Below are 24,656 nucleotides of genomic sequence, written 5' to 3'. Positions count from 1 at the left end.
CTATGTGTGGGTGTCTTGTAATGTACTATGTGTGGGTGTCTTGTAATGTACTATGTGTGGGTGTCTTGTAATGTACTATGTGTGGGTGTCTTGTAATGTACTATGTGTGGGTGTCTTGTAATGTACTATGTGTGGGTGTCTTGTAATGTACTATGTGTGGGTGTCTTGTAATGTACTATGTATGGGTGTCTTGTAATGTACTATGTGTGGGTGTCTTGTAATGTACTATGTGTGGGTGTCTTGTAATGTACTATGTGTGGGTGTCTTGTAATATACTATGTGTGGGTGTCTTGTAATGTACTATGTGTGGGTGTCTTGTAATGTATCATGTGTCAGAATGTTACATTTTTGTAGTGAGAGAAAAACACTATTTGGAAAAAAAAGTATTGATACACAATGAAATGTCGTTTTTCAACTAATGATACTTCTGTACACAACCCCATTTGGTTTAGAATGCAGAGTAGTGTACTGTAGGTAGGGTTTCAGACACATGCATTGTTCAGTGCATTTAATGCTGTTGCAGATTTTCTGCATGTTTATACATACAAATTCATACTGAAACATATGCAGACTAGAAACTATGACCAGATCTTGTCTGCTGTGGTTTTAGCTGTGTCATTGTGAGAATGTCATGTCAGACAACTCTTTCAGAACTTGCTGGGGGCATGAGTGGCACATTCATCTAAGGCGCTGCAATTTGTTGTGCAGAGTTGTGTCCCTTGGGCGCACAAGAAACCTATGATTGTTGGTTCCAATCCCTGCTCGCCCGATTATGTTTCAAGGTTTTTCAGTAGCATACCCATGCTTGAGGGTTTCTCCAGAGTAGTAATTGTCTGGGACCTGCATCACTTCGGTCTTTCCTCCCAAATTAAGCTGACATGCCGTGATATAACTGAAATATTAATCAAAGTGTCATTAAACCCAACTCACTCACTCACTCACTTGCTGAAAACCTGCGTGTGATCTGTTTGTATACATCATTCTTGTGATGATGGGATTTGGAGTTTTGGTGCCTGTATCATGTTGATAAGGACATTGTTGACATTCCTGTAAAACACTCTTAAAGGGGCACTGATCTAAAGCAATTCCCCGGGACTGGTTGTTGCCTTTGTTATTGTTTTTTCCCGTGAGTACCCGGATGATATAGCAGAAACCTAGACTAGTTCACAACCTGTACTGCGCAATTCGTAAGCGCATTTGTCACTTTTATTGATAGTATAAAGGCGTATGGTCACATTGAACAACAAAATGAAATACAGTTTTGGAAATAATAAGGCAATGTAGGTATCTTTGTGTGTAGCATCGGTAATGGTGACGAAGTTTTGATAAGTCACTTGCTTGGTAATTGTGTGATTTTCGTTTACACTATTTTGACTTGCAACACAAAGTAAATTTTTCTCCTGAGCATTGCTTATTTTATCGTGTTTATGTTTTTACAGTCAAAATGTGAAAAATTTTCACTTAGGAAAATTATTTAACGCCTGAATATTCAGTTATTTTACAAATTGACAGAAAAATATGTCCATCTGTATTATTATGACAAGGAATTCCAAACATTTTTATGTTTAATTTCATCACCAAGAGACTGAAATGTTACGATGAAAAGTAATATTGTGTGGCTTCTAATCCTACATAATAATCTATTGTGATGTTTTTAGGCCCTATTGATCGACTTACCGTATTCGACGTAATAAGCGCCCAGGGCGCTCTCAAAATTAGAAGTAGGGAGCTCTTATTAGGATATTATTTTGAGTTGAAAGATCGTAAATTTTGTGGTTTATGCTGACAGCCTGAAATGTTTATATACGACAGATATATTTTTCCAGGATTTAATTGCCCATAATTAAGGATGCATATGACATACGAGTGCATATTATACACAAATAAATAAGTCTTGTGTACATTAATCAATTGGAAGGGATGCTAACTGAGATTGTTCATTAGCCAATATATTAGCAAATATTGCCGTGGGCGCTTATTAGAGCAGGGCGCTTATTACGTCGAATACGGTAATAAATTTTGGTCAATCTGTTAAAGAAATGGACAGATATTTCAGTCACAATGACTGAAATATTTACACATTTTATAAATTGCCTGAGAGAATCACATTTTACAAATTGACTGTAAGAAACAAAGGAAAAGACTTGTGAAAACAATGTCTATCACGCATCGAAGAATTTCCCAACCAAGACGTAGAGGAACAAGATGAATCTGTCCAATGCTACTGCAAATGAAGGAAAACAAAATGCGAATATCATAATTACAACCTACCACATGTAATTTTAGGCAGCTTCCTTGTTCGAGGAATGTATCCGTGAATATCCACACAAAGGAACAATATCCAATACGTCTGCAGCTATACAAAGAAATGTATTCGATGTCACGTGTCTCTGTAACAATAAATTATTTTAAAATATATATATCATTTCGGGATAATATAACCCGTGTTCGTTTCTCAACTGATCACTTAGATTGTTTCAGGTGTTTCACATAGGTGTCAAGCCTCAAGGGTCGGCTGAGAAAGCCCACGTGACAACTATTTTCATAACGTCCACGGTTCCTAAAAAAATCCATTGAGTTAGATAACAATGAGCAATTAATCTACGTATTATCGGTTAACCCTTTGAACAAAGTATGTTGTTTTTACATCGGCACTTCACGCAAGGATGTGAGTTTATTCCCTTTGTTTTAGTAAACCTAGACATGTAAACACTCACTTCTGAGATATCCACCGTGCAAGATAACAGTGATTAATCAATCAATGTATTTTCTGTTAATCCTTTGATGACTATGAACGATCCGCTGTAAATCAACTGATCATTCATCTCTTGCTGGGCTGCCACGTGCATATTACATAACACACATTTCACCTCACTTTATACCTTGGATTTAGATTGAATAATTACCCCAGACACAAGAAATGCCAAATGGGAACCTTCGTCAGGTATTTGGAGTGGTGTACCACTAATAATACCTGTAATAAATTCAATGACTGAGCATCAAGTGAATGACGACAAATACACAAGTGTAGGGGTTATACCAGAAAACTTTGATGATAACAAGGGAGTAGTAATCGTATTATCGACGCAATCCGAAAATGGATACTTTTTTTTAAAACTATAACAATCAGGGGTATTTCCAAATGACGACAACCGATGAGCTCCATCGTTCTTTATGTCTGTTTGTTTAGGTTGAAGAAATTAATTAACATGCGCCCTTTGTCGAAATCTTTATAGATCACGGTTAACCAATCAGTGTTCAAAAATGGGTAAAACAAATATTGTCCCAAGTTTATTTTGCTGTCCTTGCAGACAGTAGCCCAGTCTCTTGTCACGCTCAGTTGTGTTGCGTATCATCCGGGTATTCACGGGGAAAAAACAATAACAAAGGCAACAACCAGTCCCGGGGATATGCTTTAGATCAGTGCCCCTTTGAATATGTTACAATTTGACGTTCATATAGGTGAATTTTAACATTGAAGACATCACTTACCAGTATAAACAAATCAATGTTTTGTTTCATTCATCCCTTGATATATCAGCAATTGTTAGGAAATAAGGTATGCAAGGATATTTCAAAAGAAAATCTGTAGTAGTTCAGTAAAATGTACATGTTACATATCCAAATGCTTCAACTCGATTGCTAAATTTATAATGAGTCTCATTAATCAAGACAAGTCAGGTAAGACTATTTTATGCAAAGAATTAGTTTTTTTTTATTTAAACATATTTTATTCACAAAGAAAAGGATTGAACACAAGTTTCAGCAGATTGCACCAACTCTCTGCTGTGTAAACCAACTACGATCAAAAGAACTGATATTGACACCTTAAAATGAACCTTTGTGGTCAGAGAATGGAATGCATTAAAACTATTTTGGGTTATTATATTGGATATTTTTTACCGAATCAATAGTAGATCTTGGAGAATATTATTTCAGCATGCACGCACGCACGCACGCACGCACGCACGCACGCACGCACGCACACACACTGCTATATAAGTGTAATAGTTATGGACCACGTTAAACCCCATTTCACCTCACCCCACCTCACCACCTCCTAGTAGCCCAACAAGCACGCACGCACGCACACAGCTATATGAGTGTAATAGTTATTGACAATGTTAAACTCCATTTCACCTCACCGCACCTCACCTCACCACCTCGTAGTAGCCCAACAGTTTCGTGCTTGCATTTACTATTAGCTCAAGAACATTTCGACCCATTCAAGTGGTGACTCAGAGTTGCATACACTGCATACACATCTGCCGAAGCTACTATACCTCCTACAGCTACTTTTTGTCTCGAAGAATCCAAAAGTTTGTATGTCTGACTGTTATAATCTTGCAATAAGTGATAAAATAGTTTCGAGATTTTCAGGTCGCGCTATCAGCTTCACCCCTGACAACCTGAGGATGTCTTGGTTATCGGAGTTATGGTGGTCAAAAACTGAACTAAAAGGCATTTGACATACAAACAGTCCACATTGGAGAGTGCCTGGGAGCAGTGACCATGGAGTGACACTATATAGCTGGGGACAGATTGGTTCTAATTATTTATGAACTTACTTTTATCTAATTACAGGACAACCTGAATGTGTTTTTGACCTCTTTGAAGAACCATTTTGGTCTCCCAGACTCACACTTGTTCGATGTTGCTGACCTGGAAGACTTGTCACAGAGAGCAATAGCAGAGTAAGTACAAGAGACTTAGACCATGTCAGCTATAGCAGTGTCATTCTGTTGGTACAGTCACCCAGAGCTGTAGTACAAGAGACTTAGACCATGTCAGCTATAGCAGTGTCATTCTGTTGGTACAATCACCCAGAGCTGTAGTACAAGCGCCTTAGACCATGTCAGCTATAGCAGTGTCATTCTGTTGGTACAGTCACCCAGAGCTGTAGTACAAGAGACTTAGACCATGTCAGCTATAGCAGTGTCATTGTGTTGGTACAGTCACCCAGAGCTGTAGTACAAGCACCTTAGACTATGTCAGCTATAGCAGTGTCATTCTGTTGGTACAATCACCAAGAGCTGTAGTACAAGAGACTTAGACCATGTCAGCTATAGCAGTGTCATTGCGTTGGTACAGTCACCCAGAGCTGTAGTACAAGAGACTTAGACCATGTCAGCTATAGCAGTGTCATTGTGTTGGTACAGTCACCCAGAGCTGTAGGACAAGAGACTTAGACCATGTCAGCTATAGCAGTGTCATTCTGTTGGTACAATCACCAAGAGCTGTTGTACAAGAGACTTAGACTTTGTCAGCTAAAGCAGTGTCATTCTGTTGGTACAATCACCCAGAGCTGTAGTACAAGCGCCTTAGACCATGTCAGCTATAGCAGTGTCATTGTGTTGGTACAGTCACCCAGAGCTGTAGTAGAAGAGACTTAGACCATGTCAGCTACAGCAGTGTCATTGTGTTGGTACAGTCACCCAGAGCTGTAGTAGAAGAGACTTAGACCATGTCAGCTAAAGCAGTGTCATTCTGTTGGTACAGTCACCAAGAGCTGTAGTACAAGAGACTTAGACCATGTCAGCTATAGCAGTGTCTTTCTGTTGGTACAATCACCACGAGCTCTAGTACAAGAGACTTAGACCGTGTCAGCTAAAGCAGTGTCATTCTGTTGGTACAGTCACCCAGAGCTGTAGTACAAGAGACTTAGACCATGTCAGCTATAGCAGTGTCATTGTATTGGTACAGTCACCCAGAGCTGTAGTACAAGAGACTTAGACCATGTCAGCTATAGCAGTGTCTTTCTGTTGGTACAATCACCAAGAGCTGTAGTACAAGAGACTTAGACCATGTCAGCTATAGCAGTGTCATTGTGTTGGTACAGTCACCCAGAGCTGTAGTACAAGAGACTTAGACCATGTCAGCTAAAGAAGTGTCATTGTGTTGGTACAGTCACCCAGAGCTGTAGTACAAGAGACTTAGACCATGTCAGCTATAGCAGTGTCATTGTGTTGGTACAGTCACCCAGAGCTGTAGTAGAAGAGACTTAGACCATGTCAGCTAAAGAAGTGTCATTGTGTTGGTACAGTCACCCAGAGCTGTAGTACAAGAGACTTAGACAGTGTCAGCTAAAGAAGTGTCATTCTGTTGGTACAGTCACCAAGAGCTGTTGTACAAGAGACTTAGACCATGTCAGCTATAGCAGTGTCTTTCTGTTGGTACAATCACCAAGAGCTCTAGTACAAGAGACTTAGACCGTGTCAGCTAAAGCAGTGTCATTCTGTTGGTACAGTCACCCAGAGCTGTAGTACAAGAGACTTAGACCATGTCAGCTATAGCAGTGTCATTCTGTTGGTACAATCACCCAGAGCTGTAGTAGAAGAGACTTAGACCATGTCAGCTATAGCAGTGTCATTCTGTTGGTACAATCACCCAGAGCTGTAGTACAAGAGACTTAGACCATGTCTGATCTCTCAGTGTCATTGTGTTGGTACAATCACCCAGAGCTGTAGTACAAGAGACTTAGACCATGTCAGCTATAGCAGTGTCATTCTGTTGGTACAGTCACCCAGAGCTGTAGTAGAAGAGACTTAGACCATGTCTGATCTCTCAGTGTCATTGTATTGGTACAGTCACCCAGAGCTGTAGTAGAAGAGACTTAGACCATGTCTGATCTCTCAGTGTCATTGTGTTGGTACAGTCACCCAGAGCTGTAGTACAAGAGACTTAGACCATGTCAGCTACAGCAGTGTCATTCTGTTGGTACAGTCACCCAGAGCTGTAGTAGAAGAGACTTAGACCATGTCTGATCTCTCAGTGTCATTGTGTTGGTACAGTCACCCAGAGCTGTAGTACAAGAGACTTAGACCATGTCAGCTACAGCAGTGTCATTGTGTTGGTACAATCACCCAGAGCTGTAGTACAAGAGACTTAGACCATGTCTGATCTCTCAGTGTCATTGTATTGGTACAGGCACTGAGAGCAATAGCAGAGTAAGTAAAAGCGCCTTAGACCATGTCAGCTACAGCAGTGTCATTGTGTTGGTACAGTCACCCAGAGCTGTAGTAGAAGAGACTTAGACCATGTCAGCTACAGCAGTGTCATTGTGTTGGTACAGTCACCCAGAGCTGTAGTAGAAGAGACTTAGACCATGTCAGCTACAGCAGTGTCATTGTGTTGGTACAGTCACAGCAAAGGGTTTAATCAGACATGTAGAGAAACGTCTTATGCATGCTGAGGTTATATGATCTAAATACTTTTGTATGACATGTGATGACAATCCTACAACATTATTGCATTCACTGTATGACTTTCTAACTTGGTGACACTGGTGAACACAGTATTGATTACTCCGCATGGTATGCGACCAGCTCACATTTTTTCTGCTTTATTAATCAAGCCTCCATATCAGTTATTGGATGTCATGTTAACAAACTTCCACGTAGCGAATAGTTCTCAAGTTCAAACTTGTTGCTACTAGACAAAATTATCTACTTATGGTATTCAGGACTCATCATGATTTATTATCGTGGCAGCTGTCTGTCACAGTGTTATGAAGGATATCATGGCAGCTGTCTGTCACAGTGTTATGAAGGATATCTTGGCAGCTGTCTCCCACACTATTATGTAGGATATCGTGGCAGCTGTCTGTCACAGTGTTATGAAGGATATCATGGCAGCTGTCTGTCACAGTGTTATGTAGGATATCGTGGCAGCTGTCTGTCACAGTGTTATGTAGGATATCGTTGCAGCTGTCTGTCACAGTGTTGTGTAGGTTATCATGGCAACTGTCTTACCCAGTGTTGTGTAGGTTATCATGGCAACTGTCTGTCACAGTGTTGTGTAGGTTATCATGGCAGCTGTCTGTCACAGTGTTATGTAGGTTATCATGGCAACTGTCTGTCACAGTGTTGTGTAGGTTATCATGGCAACTGTCTGTCACAGTGTTGTGTAGGTTATCATGGCAACTGTCTGTCACAGTGTTGTGTAGGTTATCATGGCAACTGTCTGTCACAGTGTTATGTAGGTTATCATGGCAACTATCTGTCACAGTGTTGTGTAGGATATCATGGCAACTGTCAGACCCAGTGTTGTGTAGGTTGACCGTTGTTTGGGACACAGTGTTAGTGTGCTTTAGGTTGACAGTAGGGTTGCCTGTCACAAACAAGCAGCCATAGATTACCAATCTGTAGATCTGTTGAATCTTTGGCCAAACATATTTCTGGTGTTACTGGATAATTTAACAAATAATTAAGCCACACTGAAGTACGAGATATGATGTTTGGGCTTATTCTTCTTGTTACTCCAGTGACACACTGGGTGTGTACCAGGCAGAACTAGGTATACCTGTCACTGATATATTTCCTTTCCTTAGGCTCAAAACACTTGAAATCAATGTTGAGAAAATGGTATGAAGGAAAACTTAATTCCTATTGACTTTCTGAGAAGAAAGCAATTATTTATTTCTGTGGGTATGTATCTGTAGTTGACAAACAGCTGCTAGGCAAGGTCGCGCATGAGACTTGACTCACTGTGTTATCTGTCTGTGGTGACTCCTACATTCTCAATGTACCTGAATGGATCACTGCATATGAGACAGCAAGTCTATGGATATAAGATTCAAGGAGATCATGTTCTCACTGTTGATTGTCATACCCAGAGGAACTTCACGTTTGATCTGTTACATGTCAGTTTTACAGTGATGAGCCCTGCTATATACAGCCCTGAATTTCAACAGCCCCACAAGGTGACCGACTGGCTATGGTAGTTCTACTCATGTGAGTGTGTGGCCCTGAATTTCCACAGCCCCACAAGGTGGCCGACTGGCTATGGTAGTTCTACTCATGTGAGTGTGTGGCCCTGAATTTCCACAGCCCCACAAGGTGGCCGACTGGCTATGGTAGTTCTACTCATGTGAGTGTGTGGCCCTGAATTTCCACAGCCCCACAAGGTGGCCGACTGGCTATGGTAGTTCAAGGCTGTAAAAAATAATAGTCTTGGTTCTCAGGCACCGCCCGCACCATCTTAAATTTCGCTGAACGTTTTGTTTTATTTCCATTTTATAAAACAAACAAACAAATCCTTAAATATTCCAAGTCCAGAGGTACTCAAATACTGAATTCAAATATTTTACTCATCAAGGAATACATTTTTGTAGGGAGGCCCTTTCGCAGGTTGATTTGACACAACTGTTTATTTGGTTACATACTCGTAGACACCGCCCACCTGCACTATATTTTCAAAAAACATTGCCTGAGAACCAATTCTTTTATTTTTTTAAGCCCTGCTCATGTCAGTGTGTGGCCTTGTTCATACTTACAACCCTGTTCATATTTATTGATTTCAAACCATGATTTACAGTTAAATCATATAGATGTTATATTTTGTATGTGGTCAGATGCAGTTATGTACAATATTCACTGTTTTTTGTCCACAAATATTTATTATACCTTTGTCAAGTTATTTTGTATGCTTTCTTTCTGTCTTCTTGTGACAGTGTACAAAGTCTGACATCATTAATGGCTTCTGATTTCATATTTCTTTGACAGACCATATCCCTCAAGTTTGTGAAGTATATTTTGCAGTCAAATATTTCAGATTTTCTCAGATTTTCAAGTAAACAATGGGAACAAATAAGATTAATCAGTGACAGTGATAAAATGTCTTGTTGTCTGGATATAAAAAGTAGTTTGTAAAAAAATGTTATACCTGAGCAACAATGAAAGCCATGGATAGCAAATACACGCTGAAATATGAGGTAAATGATACATTGAAATTTGAAATATGAGGTATATGATACATGAAATATGCCAGTCAAAGTAATTTTTAACATCATTTCTTTCATCCCTATTCTAGTTCTGAGGAATATGCTCACCACATGTTCATATGAAATAACCTCAGCTTAATGAAATACTTTGAAAAGATCAAATCTTCAGAAGAGAATACTCTTGTAAACAACATTGGTATAGAATTCCCGTTTTGTGACGTAACTCAGTAATGAGTAATGTTCGCTTTGCGGCTGCTTCAATAATTTCTTGCTGCTGCTGCTGCTGCTGCTGAAGTGAGGGTCAAGTTATGAAGATGAGCTGAAGATCTTGCTCCAGTATCTATCAGTGTTACACCACCCTTCTCAAGGTGATCTTGCTCCAGTATCTGTCAGTGTTACACCGCCCTTCTCAAGGTGATCTTGCTCCAGTATCTATCAGTGTTATACCACCCTTCTCAAGGGGATCTTGCTCCAGTATCTATCAGTGTTACACCGCCCTTCTCAAGGGGATCTTGCTCCAGTATCTATCAGTGTTATACCACCCTTCTCAAGGGGATCTTGCTCCAGTATCTATCAGTGTTATACCGCCCTTCTCAAGGGGATCTTGCTCCAGTATCTATCAGTGTTATACCACCCTTCTCAAGGTGATCTTGCTCCAGTATCTATCAGTGTTACACCGCCCTTCTCAAGGGGATCTTGCTCCAGTATCTTTCAGTGTTATACCACCCTTCTCAAGGGGATCTTGCTCCAGTATCTATCAGTGTTACACCACCCTTCTCAAGGGGATCTTGCTCCAGTATCTATCAGTGTTATACTGCCCTTCTCAAGGTGATCTTGCTCCAGTTTCTATCAGTGTTACACCGCCCTTCTCAAGGGGATCTTGCTCCAGTATCTATCAGTGTTACACCGACCTTCTCAAGGTGATCTTGCTCCAGTATCTATCAGTGTTATACCACCCTTCTCAAGGTGATCTTGCTCCAGTATCTATCAGTGTTATACCACCCTTCTCAAGGGAATCTTGCTCCAGTATCTATCAGTGTTACACCACCCTTCTCAAGTTGATCCATCTCCAGTATCTATCAGTGTTACACCGCCCTTCTCAAGGTGATCTTGCTCCAGTATCTATCAATGTTACACCACCCTTCTCAAGAGGATCTTGCTCCAGTAACTATCAGTGTTACACCACCCTTCTCAAGGGGATCTTGCTCCAGTATCTATCAATGTTACACCACCCTTCTCAAGGTGATCTTGCTCCAGTATCTATCAGTGTTATACTGCCCTTCTCAAGGTGATCTTGCTCCAGTTTCTATCAGTGTTACACCGCCCTTCTCAAGGGGATCTTGCTCCAGTATCTATCAGTGTTACACCGACCTTCTCAAGGTGATCTTGCTCCAGTATCTATCAGTGTTACACCGCCCTTCTCAAGAGGATCCATTTCCAGTATCCATCAGTGTTATACCACCCTTCTCAAGGGGATCTTGCTCCAGTATCTATCAGTGTTACACCACCCTTCTCAAGGTGATCTTGCTCCAGTATCTATCAGTGTTACACCACCCTTCTCAAGGGGATCTTGCTCCAGTTTCTATCAGTGTTACACCACCCTTCTCAAGTGGATCCAGCTGCAATATCTATCAGTTTTACACCACCCTTCTCAAGGTGGATCAATCTCCAGTTTCTATCAATGTTACACCGCCCTTCTCAAGGGGATCTTGCTCCAGTTTCTATCAATGTTAGACACCTCTCAAGATGGATCAATCTCCAGTTTCTATCAGTGTTACACCACCCTTCTCAAAGTGGATCAATCTCCAGTTTCTATCAGTGTTACACCACCCTTCTCAAAGTGGATCAATCTCCAGTTTCTATCAGTGTTACACCGCCCTTCTCAAGGTGGATCAATCTCCAGTTTCTATCAGTGTTACACCGCCCTTCTCAAGGGCACATCTTACTACACATCTACCTGCATATACCTGGTGTGGGGGTCAATACAAACACATCTCACTACACATCTACCTGCATATACCTGGTGTGGGAGTCGATACAGACACATCTCACTACACATCTACCTGCATATACCTGGTGTGGGAGTCGATATAGGCACATCTCACTACACATCTACCTGCATATACCTGGTGTGGGAGTCGATACAGACACATCTCACTACACATCTACCTGCATATACCTGGTGTGGGAGTCGATATAGGCACATCTCACTACACATCTACCTGCATATACCTGGTGTGGGAGTCAATACAGACACATCTCACTACACATCCACCTGCATATACCTGGTGAGGGAGTCGATACAGACACATCTCACTACACATCCACCTGCATATACCTGGTGTGGGAGTCGATACAGACACATCTCACTACACATCCACCTGCATATACCTGGTGTGGGAGTCGATACAGACACATCTCACTACACATCTACCTGCATATACCTGGTGTGGGAGTCGATACAAACACATCTCACTACACATCTACCTGCATATACCTGCATATACCTTGTGTGGGAGTCGATGCAGACACATCTCACTACACATCTACCTGCATATACCTGGTGTGGGAGTCGATACAAACACATCTTACTACACATCTACCTGCATATACCTGGTGTGGGAGTCGATATAGGCACATCTCACTACACATCCACCTGCATATAACTGGTGTGGGAGTCACTACAGACACCAGGTATTTGCAGGTAGATGTTGTGTTTTCATGGGGATGTGGAACATGTCTGTTTTATCAAAGTGACAAGTGTCCAAAAAAATGTCGACAGTGAGCTATTTGCCATGTTTATTGCAGTAATCTATTGTCGCTAGTGGGTAAATATTTGTACAGCAGTCAGGAACATTCCTCCAGCTAAACGTAACTCAGTGAGAGTGGAAGGGACAAAACATTGCCACATCATGTTATGCTATTTGGCATTAACTGTAATGATGGTCATTTCAAACTTTTTTCAAAAAGTTGTTTATTGACTTTTGTACACTACTAACCCTGCTCTCCACTATATTTGCCTGAAGTCCGTCCAATCCCACTGAAAAGACTTAGATGAGTGATAATTCATGGTTATCCTGTGATATCATTTACAAATTATGTTTCAGTGCACAGCTTTGATATTATTCACATAGTGTTTACTTTCACAGTGTTTGTTTAATGTTTTTTTCACCTGAAACATTATGTTGCCCCTTGTTTTCTTTTCCTTTATATATGCTGATTGAAAACTACCCATCAAGTTATATTAGCAGACATCCCTCACTACCTATTCAGGTGTGCAGTGTTTATTTACATTGATACACATATGTGTCCAACTCAGCATACCTAGATGCTGAGACATGCATGTGTATACACGTGGCCACCGATGGACATAACATTGAAGTATACAGTACACATGAATACCTGTGTAATATCAACTATAGGACATAATGCAGGTGGAGCTGTGTAAACCTGTGTAATATCAACTATAGGACATGATGGATGTGTAGCTGTGTAGACCTGGGTAGTAACTATAGGACATGATGCAGGTGTAGCTGTGTAGACCTGGGTAGTATCTATAGGACATGATGCAGGTGTAGCTGTGTAGACCTGGGACCCGTTCCTCAAAGCGATCTTAGCGCTACGATGATCGTAAGCCTATGTTAAAGTGTGGGACTTACGATCATCTTAGCGCTAAGATCGCTTTGTGGAACGGGGCCCTGGATAGTAACTATAGGATATGATGCAGGTGTAGCTTGTAGACCTGGATAGTAACTATAGGACATGATGGAGGTGTAGCTGTGTAGACCTGGGTAGTAACTATAGGACATGATGCAGGTGTAGCTGTGTAGACCTGGGTAGTAACTGTAGGACATGATGCAGGTGTAGCTGTTTAGCTGACAACAACCACTCAGATAAACAACAAAATTATGCAATTATTCAACATTACGAAATGCCACGCCTGTCCGAAAATGAGCGTCTGTGAGCCATTGGTATGCTTGAAGCAGGATCAAGTCAACATGATGTTGCTAGACAATTTAACGTCCACAGAAACATCATTTGGTATTTATGGCAACGTTGGCAACAGACGAATGCAGTCAGAGACCATCCTCAGAGTGGCAGGCCACACGTAACCAATAATCAACAAGAAAACTGGATTCAAACAACACACCTACGAAATCGATTCCAGCCAGCAACAGTGACTGCAAGAAGCATCCCTGGCCTTCGTTGTCGCCTCATATGTGCAGGGATTGTCACCAGAAGACCCGCCAGACGTCCCATTTTGACAGGAAACCACCGTCAAGCATGTCATGCAGTGGGGACAAGTTCTATTCACTGACGAGCCTCGTTTTCACCTCAGCCACAGGGATGGACGGATTCGAGTGTACCGACGTCGAGGTGAATGTTACATCAATCATTGTGTCATGGAAGAAGATTGGCTTGGGGGGCGGCAGCATTATGGTATGGGGTGGGATTAGAGCAAGACAGAGGACCCGTTTGATAGTGATAGAGGGAAATCTCAATGGACAGCGCTACCGCGACGAGATCTTCAGCCCTGTTGTTCTACCGTTTTTGCGTTGTCATGGTCCAGGCATTACCTTTCAACATGACAACAGCCGGCCTCATATTGCTCGACTTGTTCAGGATTCTCTTCAACAAAACAATGTGAATGTCATCCCCTGGCCGGCTCGCTCCCCTGATCTCTCACCCCTCCAGCACATGTGGGATGAAACGAAGATGTGTTGCTCGCATTGCAACCAGAGGTGGACACACACGCTATTGATTTGTAAATTGACATTTTGGCATGTTCATGTTTTTTATGAAATCAAGCATTTTCTGAAGTCAGTATGGCAAATTAAACCATTTGAACACTTACAGGAGTCTTTTATCTGTTGCTAACCAAAATTGTTTCAGATTTGGTAAAAAACATAACTTTGCATTAAATCTTATTCAATGTCACAGGAACTTTTGTTGTTCAGTATACTTCAGACTGATGAAGTAAAAAGAAATTGCCTGCCACAAAACTTTCATTGTTGCAAGGTGTTTTTCTTAAATAAAAATTCAGGCTCATAGTTGATACAAACTTTCCCCCAAGTGGAAGTGTGTGAAGGAAGGTTAATCCTTCTTACAGCTAAGAGTGTTTATAACTCCTTTTCCGACAGATTGTGTCCTTAGGCTAATATGAGATTGTTTGAACATGCATTTGCCACATGTGAATGCAAGGTCCTGTGTTACTCTGGTTTCCTGGGGCGGTCGGGTAGCCTAGTGGTTAAAGCGTTCGCTCGTCACGCCAAAGACCCGGGTTCGATTCCCAACATGGGTACAATGTGTGAAGCCCATTTCTGGTGTCCTCCGCCGTGATATTGCTGGAATATTGCTAAAAACGGCGTAAAACCACTCTGGTTACCCAAACACATTCGTACCAAGTAGGCCCTCTGTTACCCTGATTACCCTGGTTACCCAAACATATTCATTCAAAGGAGGTCCCCTGTTACCCTGGTTACCCAAACATATTCATTCAAAGGAGGTCCTCTGTTACCCTGGTTACCCTGGTTATCCAAACATATTCATTCAAAGGAGGTCTTCTGTTACCCTGGTTACCCTGGTTACCCTGGTTACCCAAACATATTCATTCAAAGGAGGTCCCCTGTTGCCCTGGTCACCCAAACATATTCATTCAAAGGAGGTCCCCTGTTGCTTTGTTTACCCAAGCACATTAATACAATGTAGGTTCTGTGTTACCTTGGTAACCCAAACACGTTCATACCAAGTAGGTCCCGTGTTACCTTGGTTACCCAAACACATTCACACCAAGTAGGTCCTGAGTTACCCTTGTCACCTAAACACATCCAGTCCTTATTTTAGAATCTTAATGCTGAGCTACAGGCAGGGTAACAACAAGTCCCATCTTTTGACGTCTTTTAGTATGATGTGGCTGGAGATTGAACCCACGACCTTCTGCTTTCTAGGCAGACTCTCTACCACTAGACCACAGAGGCGGTCATACCAAGTAGGTCCTCCATTATAAAGCCATTTGATCCCACAGTTTTTTATAGTAATTTGATTCGAGTTTTCAAATCAAATTACGCTCATGAGTGAGAAAAATACTTTTCTTGCTCTATTAGGGACATTTCAGGGGACTTAGCGGGCTAGCCCAATGTCCATATGCCTTCTTGTCGAAGATATTCTTGATGACCTTGGCACGATGTGATAATTCTAGCACAATAGAACAGCAACAGGATGCAACATTTAGTCGGCCAGTCAAATATCCATTCACAACAACCAAACCAGTTCGTCTGTCATGTGTCATAACGCCCCACACCCTGACACTACCAGCCCCATTCTGATCATGGTCAAGACTTGTTGCCCCGGCATACTGCTCGGTGCTATGTCGCCAAGAACGTTTCTTGTTATCTTTGATTTCAAGGCAAAACTAATGTTAAACATTACGGCAACTTGAAAAATCAACCTCCCTCAATTCTTTTGTAACTATTCATTGAGATACTGTTTCGGAGGCATTTTGAAGCGAGTGCTAAGCCCTTTTGCTTCAATGATTGTGATTTCCACCTATAGGCGCACACACTTTGGCATCACATGCTCTTCAAGCATGAAGTGAAATTTCATTGTGATGAGATGCAATGCCACGGTATCATAAATGTACGGGTGGTCGGGTAGCCTAGTGGTTAAAGCGTTCGCTCGTCATGCTGAAGACCCGGGTTCGATTCCCGACATGGGTACAATGTGTGAAGCCCATTTCTGGTGTCCCCCGCCGTGATATTGCTGGAATATTGCTAAAAGCGGCGTAAAACCAAACTCACTCACTCACTCAACATTCACTCCATTCATACCCTTTTGTCAAAAGTACAAGATGGTGAATGGCCACAGGGTATTTATCATAATAGAGGGGAGATAAGTATGTCCATAACTGGATCATTGAGGAATCCAAGAACATCCTTTGCTGCACTGGTTTCTCTAATCAACATGGAGGTCATCTGCTTCACTGGTTTCTCTAATCAACATGGAAGTTTTCTGCTACACTGGTTTCTCTAATCAACATGGAAGTTTTCTGCTACACTGTTTCTCTAATCAACATGGTGGTCTTCTGCTACACTGGTTTCTCTAATCAACATGGAAGTTTTCTGCTACACTGGTTTCTCTAATCAACATGGAGGTCTTCTGCTACACTGGTTTCTCTAATCAACATGGAGGTCTTCTGCTTCACTGGTTTCTCTAATCAACATGGAAGTTTTCTGCTACACTGGTTTCTCTAATCAACATGGAGGTCTTCTGCTACACTGTTTCTCTAATCAACATGGAGGTCTTCTGCTACACTGTTTCTCTAATCAACATGGAGGTCTTCTGCTTCACTGGTTTCTCTAATCAACATGGAGGTCTTCTGCTACACTGTTTCTCTAATAAACATGGAGGTCTTCTGCTACACTGGTTTCTCTAATCAACGTGGAAGTTTTCTGCCACACTGGTTTCCCAGAGATACTTTCAATGTCAAGCTGTTTCAGTATTCTTCACATGCCTAATTAAGGACCTTAACACTTAATGCAGAAAGTTTTGCTGGATTACTTTTTTGCAACACTAAAACCAGAGACTAGAATTGCCAGCTGGAGATGTGTGTTTATATGGAAGAGATACCTCCTGACTGGTTATTGAACTTTTGTATTTAATGTTATGAAGAAGGTGGAGGCAGCTGAGTAGGAAGAGGAAGGAGTCAGCTGTGGAGGGAACAGTATTGTGTTTCTCTCTATGCATTGATGCTTGTCCATTCACATGTGGATCAACATGTGAGAGGAAGTGGGTCAATGATTCTGTTGTAACTCTTGATGCACACAAATGCTACCTATTCACTCATTATAAACACTCATGAAGTTTCTCTTATTCCTCATTCTTGCCATTACTGACACATTCATACTGTATTATTGTTTGTGAGAAGTGAAATAAGAGGTTGGAACTGAAATAAGAGGTTGGAATTGGCTCTCTTTCTTAAGATATGTTGTGGGAAAAAAAATGTTTTGTACTTCTTGTCTATGCTTTGCATTAAATGTGACAGTTCTACTACACCATATATGTTCATAAAACAAGTCCAGTAAATGACCAACAAGGCATATACAAGCTTAGCATCACTACTGTAACATGGTCTTAACAAACTGCTACGAGCATTCCTGCTGTCCTCTACCTATGTTAGTGTTATTGTGGGAAGAGTACACATCCTGCAGTTGACAGTAGCCTGTATGAAGCTTGCACCGGCATTATGGAGGCAGCCACATAACACAACCTAGCCTTGTAATGATCCGGTCATTCAAGCTGATAAGAACAGGACATATTTGTCCATGTTTTCTTCCACCCGAATGGTTGCAGCATGAGTCACCAGGTCTACACATGTAGGCCAAGAGCGATTGGGGTGGGGGGCTTGGAGGGGGACTGGTGGCATTTGGGGTGGGGGGCTGGGAGGGGGACTGGTAGCATTTGGGGTAGGTGGGCTTGGGACTTGGAAGCTGGAGCAAGGGCTTGAGAGCTGGGCTGGGGGCAGGGACTAGGGATGAGAGTTGACTGAAGGGCAGGGGCAGGAGGCGAGAGCTGGGCTGGGGGCAGGGACTAGGGATGAGAGCTGAGGGAAGGGCAGGGGCAGGAGACGAGAGCTGGGCTGGGGGCAGGGACTAGGGATGAGAGTTGACTGAAGGGCAGGGTCAGGAGGCGAGAGCTGGGCTGGGGGCAGGGACTAGGGATGAGAGCTGAGGGAAGGGCAGGGGCAGGAGACGAGAGCTGGGCTGGGGGCAGGGACTAGGGATGAGAGCTGAGGGAAGGGCAGGGGCAGGAGACGAGAGCTGGGCTGGGGGCAGGGACTAGGGATGAGAGCTGAGGGAAGGGCAGGGGCAGGAGACGAGAGCTGGGCTGGGGGCAGGGACTAGGGATGAGAGCTAAGGGAAGGGCAGGGGCAGGAGACGAGAGCTGGGCAGGGACTAGGGATGAGAGCTGAGGGAAGGGCAGGGGCAGGAGACGAGAGCTGGGCTGGGGGCAGGGATGAGAGCTGAGGGAAAGGCAGGGGCAGGAGCTGGAGTGAGTGGTGATGCAGCCCATGTCCCTGGACCTGCACTCACACAACAAGCTATATGCGTATTCATTATTTTATTTATTTCTTACCAACAGCTATAAAATGTCAAGATAAAAAATTATATATTTGGACATTAAATGAAACATTAATATTTTTGTGGTATACTTATGGCAGAGTGCAGTTCATACACTATCACACTACACTGCCTGTTGGCAGCAGTGCCATTCCTCGTGGTGTCCATAATATTTGTACAATTTATTACCTCTTCTCCACAATGACTTGATGGATCTGGGATTTTGTGTGGATGTTTGTTACTGTAAGAAGGTTCAAGGTTGTTCATAAAAATCATGTGAAGATTAGGGTTGGAATTGATCTTCAGGAACCCAAGCTTGTCGTAAGAGGCAACTAACAGAATTGGGTTGTCAGGCTAGGTGATTTGGTTGATGCATGTCATTATTTCCTAATTGCGTAGATAAGTGCTCATGATTTCAATCACTGGATTGTCTGCTCCAGCCTTGAAATTCTGGGTCACTGTATGTATGTAAAAGTGTCTCCATATGTTTGTTAAAGGCATCTTAATCAGAAATCAATTATTGGATTCCCAGCAGCCTTGTAGGATAATATTAATTCAGTCTTTGTTAACACTTATTCCTTTGAAACCACTGCACCACTTTCCCACCAGTGATGTGTTCAAGATAGGTTTAAATCTGATTTTCATTATGGTCACAATTGCAGCCTTATTGGGACTATATTTTAAAGTGTTTCTAATTTGGTATATGTTCAGTTAGTAGTAGGACTCAACAGCAGCCTTATTGAAACATATGATATGGCCATTTATTAATATTTTAGTCATTTTTAAACAAAATAAATTAATTTGAATATGTTCAATTAGTAGTTGGACAGGTGATGTGTTAACATTGTCTATCCATGGCATGAAAACACATTTGTAACATAGGTTAAGACCTGTGTGAAAAGGCCAGTCGGAAACATCAATGTGTTTACCACTAACTTTGTACCATCCTTCCTTTGTTATATGATTCATTATACAACTAACGGATCCGTCAGAGCAGTGCAGTTGAAAATGCCCCCGCATAAGGAAGTCCTGTTTGAGAAAAAATGTCAATGTAGTGTCTGCTTGATGGAAACACTGTGTTAGTTCCCGGGTAGTGTCTGCTTGATGAAAACACTGTGTTAGTTCCCTGGTAGTGTCTGCTTGATGGAAACACTGTGTTAGTTCCCTGGTAGTGTCTGCTTGATGGAAACACTGTGTTAGTTCCCTGGTAGTGTCTGCTAGTTGGAAACACTGTGTTAGTTCCCTGGTAGGGTTTGCTTGATGGAAACACTGTGTTCGTTCCCTGGTAGTGTCTGCTTGTTGGAAACACTGTGTTAGTTCCCGGGTAGTGTCTGCTAGTTGGAAACACTGTGTTAGTTCCCTGGTAGTGTCTGCTAGTTGGAAACACTGTGTTAGTTCCCTGGTGGTGTCTGCTAGTTGGAAACACTGTGTTAGTTCCCTGGTAGTGTCTGCTAGTTGGAAACACTGTGTTAGCTCCCTGGTAGTGTCTGCTAGTTGGAAACACTGTGTTAGTTCCCTGGTAGTGTCTGCTAGTTGGAAACACTGTGTTAGTTCCCTGGTGGTGTCTGCTTGATGGAAACACTGTGTTTGTTCCCTGGCGGTGTCTGCTTGATGGAAACACTGTGTTAGTTCCCGGGTAGTGTCTGCTAGTTGGAAACACTGTGTTAGTTCCTGGGTAGTGTCTGCTTGATGAAAACACTGTGTTAGTTCCCTGGTAGTGTCTGCTTGATGGAAACACTGTGTTAGTTCCCTGGTAGTGTCTGCTAGTTGGAAAGACTGTGTTAGTTCCCGGGGAGTGTCTGCTTGATGGAAACACTGTGTTAGTTCCCGGGTAGTGTCTGCTAGTTGGAAAGACTGTGTTAGTTCCCGGGGAGTGTCTGCTTGATGGAAACACTGTGTTAGTTCCCGGGTAGTGTCTGCTAGTTGGAAACACTGTGTTAGTTCCCTGGTAGTGTCTGCTAGTTGGAAACACTGTGTTAGTTCCTGGGTAGTGTCTGCTTGATGAAAACACTGTGTTAGTTCCCTGGTGGTGTCTGCTTGATGGAAACACTGTGTTAGTTCCCGGGTAGTGTCTGCTTGTTGGAAACACTGTGTTAGTTCCCTGGTAGTGTCTGCTAGTTGGAAACACTGTGTTAGTTCCTGGGTAGTGTCTGCTTGATGAAAACACTGTGTTAGTTCCCTGGTAGTGTCTGCTTGATGGAAACACTGTGTTAGTTCCAGGGTAGTGTCTGCTAGTTGGAAACACTGTGTTAGTTCCCTGGTAGTGTCTGCTTGATGGAAACACTGTGTTAGTTCCTGGGTAGTGTCTGCTAGTTGGAAACACTGTGTTAGTTCCCGGGTAGTGTCTGCTTGATGGAAACACTGCGTTAGTTCCAGGGGTCCGGAAAATTTAAAATCCCAATCGGACATTTGCATTTAGGACACGCCCCCTACAAATAGCGTATTTTAGTACAACTTTTCACACGCATTACAAGTTGTTACGTATTCATAATATGATGAATTATTTCAATCCAAATTGTTTAATTCACCGGACAATTAATAACAAATAATATCATTTTAGATATACATGGAAAACATACGTTTGTTTCTGTTATAATAACGATCTGTTAACGTAGTGAACGGTCTAATTAATATTCATGAGTTATATCTGCTCAAGTGTACACGTTGTAACATTTGGATCGAGACTATTATCCCATGTTTGGTTATCACGTGACCTCACGGGAAAAAGGGTTTTTTTAAACTAAAGATTAATTAAAAACAAGACAGATAATATAATCACAAATAATAAAATATCCTTGATAGCAATAGTTATTTGAATATTTTTTTCATCTGTACTTATTATTGACCATTAAAAAATTTGATGTCGATCGTCACAGAAAGCAAAATGGCGGTCAATCAAGATTCAATATACGACTAGCTATTGAAAACAATAAAATCTGCAAATCCTCATTGTATGTCAACCAATGAAAGTCGTTAGCCACGACTGGTAGTTCCCTGGTAGTGTTTGCTAGATGGAAACACTGTGTTAGTTCCCTGGTAGTGTCTGCTAGATGGAAACACTGTGTTCGTTCCCTGGTGGTGTCTGCTAGATGGTAACACTGTGTTAGTTCCCTTGTAGTGTTTGCTAGTTGGAAACACTGTGTCTTCTTGTTGGCCATTTCTGGTGTCCCCAGCCATGCTATTGCTGGAATATTGCTAAAAGTGGCGTAAAATCTCACTCACTCACTCACTCACTCACTCACTCACTCTTCTTGTTGGAAACACTGTGTTAGTTCCCTAGTAGTGTCTGCTTGTTGGAAACACTGTGTTCGTTCCCTGGTAGTGTCTGCTAGTTGGAAACACTGTGTTTTGTTCACAGTTATGCTAGTTATGAACTTGGCTGATTTTGACAAGTTTCTGATTAGATAATATTATCAAATGTGAACTTTTCTGTGGCATTGAATGATATTAATGTAGTATCGATATTCAGAAAATTGTGTGGATTATGATGGTATTGACATACAAAAATCACTGATACATCAATATTGTGATATATGATCCCATCCCTACTTACCCCCAAACTGTCTCAACAAACAGACATCAAGGTTTGAATGATTTACCCCCAGACATTTGTTAAATCAACCAAACTCTAGTTATTGTATTATGGAACATTGTACAACGTTTCACAGGGCTCTTTAGACCGTGTACCTATAAACTGCTGATAGTCTGAGGCCATAGTGCCACTGTAACGATTGGGGGTAATGACAAGGAATAAGAAGCTCTTCTTGACATGGGTTTGACATTCTCTTGGTTGACTGTTTAGTCATACTATTATGCCAAAAGCCCCTTGATTTCCTGACTTTGACTTCAAAGTTGCATTGAGCTACTGTTTCTATGCATTATTTCATGTGAAATAGTTCTTGATAACAGTGATTTTGACACAAAAGCTGAATAAATAAGTCAATGACTTGGACCCAAGAAATGTAATGCGTCAATGGCAAAAGTCAATAGGTCAAATAAACAAACCACCAAACTCTGTTTGGACAGCCTTTAATCAGTTTACAATAGCCAATATACCTTCATTTCCATATACCTTCATTGAACAAGAGTCTTTCTTTTACCCCAGTCCTGTACCCATGGAAAAATTTACCTCTTCCAGTTTTTTACCTTCAACTTTAACCCTGATGACAGAGCCCTGTGTGTCCGTTTCTTCTGCGGCCTTGGCCACATGTGCTCACAAATAAAAATAAAAAGACAGATGAACCATAACAATAAATCAATGTAATACCGTTTGTGCTTGGATGAATATAACTGATCTGGCCAATGAAAGTAAGAAAAGCACTTGGCTAAGTCAACATGGCTAATGACAGCATTTCCCTGGATACAGAAAGTATGATGCAAAGACACTGCTCAGTTTTTCAATTGCATTTTTTTAATGGCTCTGCATTGTTTTATAGGGTTGATACTGTAAGTAGGGCTAATCCTTAATATTTACTGTTTAATTATGAAATTTTGACACGTATGGTGCCTTGCTTTGCATTTCTAGTGGTCAAAAGTCTGACTTCTGATTCAAACCATTTGTCAAATTGAAATGTTATCAGTATTTAAATTTATTTTTTTTATTGTGTGGAACCTTTTGAACCTCATACGAATTATATTTGCTTATTAAATTTCCTCATCATAAACATACATTAGTTATTCCTAATTGATTCATGAACATACATCAGCTATTCCTATTTCCTCATCCTGAACATATATCAGCTATTCCCATTTAATCTTGAACATGCATCAGTTATTCCTATTTACTCATGAACATACATCAGCTATTCCTATTTACTCATCATGAACATACATCAGCTATTCCCATTTAATCTTGAACATGCATCAGTTATTCCTATTTCATTTATGAACATACATCAGCTATTCCCATTTAATCTTGAACATGCATCAGTTATTCCTATTTCCTCATCCTGAACATACATCAGTTATTCCTATTTACCCATGAACATACATCAGCTATTCCTATTTCCTCATCATGAACATGCATCAGTTATTCCTATTTACTCATGAACATAATCAGCTATTCCTATTTAATCTTGAACATACATCAGTTATTCCTATTAACTTATGAACATACATCAGTTATTCCCATTTACTCATGAACATACATCAGTTATTCCTTTTTAATTCTTGACTTTCAGTGAGATGTCTTTTATGCTTATTGAACTGTCAGAATATGATATTGATAAAATCTTAAAATGCAATATATCTCTCTTTAAATGTAGACACTGAAAGAGCACTTCACCTTTGATGAATATTGATGTGGCTCCCTTGCAGACTTTTGGGCAGTATATATTGGCTGCTCTTATCACACACACTCATGTTTATTGCACAGTATGACAACAGTACACAGGAGTTGAGCCTGTCAGTTTGACTGTATAAATACTGCATAGTCCCTTTTAACTGGCCTGTCATGTGCCTTTCTGGCTTTATTTGAAATCAATACTATTGAACACAGCAAGAACAAGGCTAAATGGACATCGGTATGTCAGGTATGCAGTTCTCCGCTACCACTGTCTGGGACCCTGCACCAAACAACTTGTACCATGAATATTCCATGAAGTGAATTTGTGTAATTATGGATCAGCTGGATTGATTGGTACGCCGTAAATGGGCCCTGTGAGTGCCCATGCTGCTGCTTATTGATTGCTACACTTTAATTTGGCCCTGTGAGTGCAGGTGCTGCTGCTTATTGATTGCTACACCTTAATTGGGCCCTGTGAGTGCAGGTGCTGCTGCTTATTGATTGCTACACCTTAATTGGGCCCTGTGAGTGCAGG

At 41.5% G+C, this 24,656-nt stretch overlaps 1 protein-coding gene across 4 annotated transcripts in view; it reads left to right on the top strand.

Moving 5' to 3' along the window:
- The window catches only part of LOC124151838 (LIM and calponin homology domains-containing protein 1-like), a 184,468-nt gene that overhangs the window by 90,219 nt on the left and 69,593 nt on the right, over positions 1-24,656 (top strand). For 2 of the 4 annotated variants that reach the window (XM_046524486.2, XM_046524487.2), the window contains one exon: positions 4,585-4,694. In XM_046524486.2, the coding sequence (XP_046380442.2) occupies positions 4,585-4,694 (110 nt within the window). Of the gene's footprint in view, positions 1-4,584; positions 4,695-8,700; positions 8,733-8,836; positions 8,869-24,656 lie in introns of those variants that run through there. The other 2 variants (XM_046524488.2, XM_048387448.1) reach the window with 2 other exon arrangements.

The sequence above is a fragment of the Haliotis rufescens genome, unplaced genomic scaffold (genome assembly GCF_023055435.1).
Source record: "Haliotis rufescens isolate VD_foot unplaced genomic scaffold, xgHalRufe1.0.p SCAF_7, whole genome shotgun sequence".
Lineage (NCBI taxonomy): Eukaryota > Metazoa > Mollusca > Gastropoda > Lepetellida > Haliotidae > Haliotis > Haliotis rufescens.
Note: the sequence above shows the minus strand (reverse complement) of the source record. Positions and strands in the feature narration are given on the sequence as shown.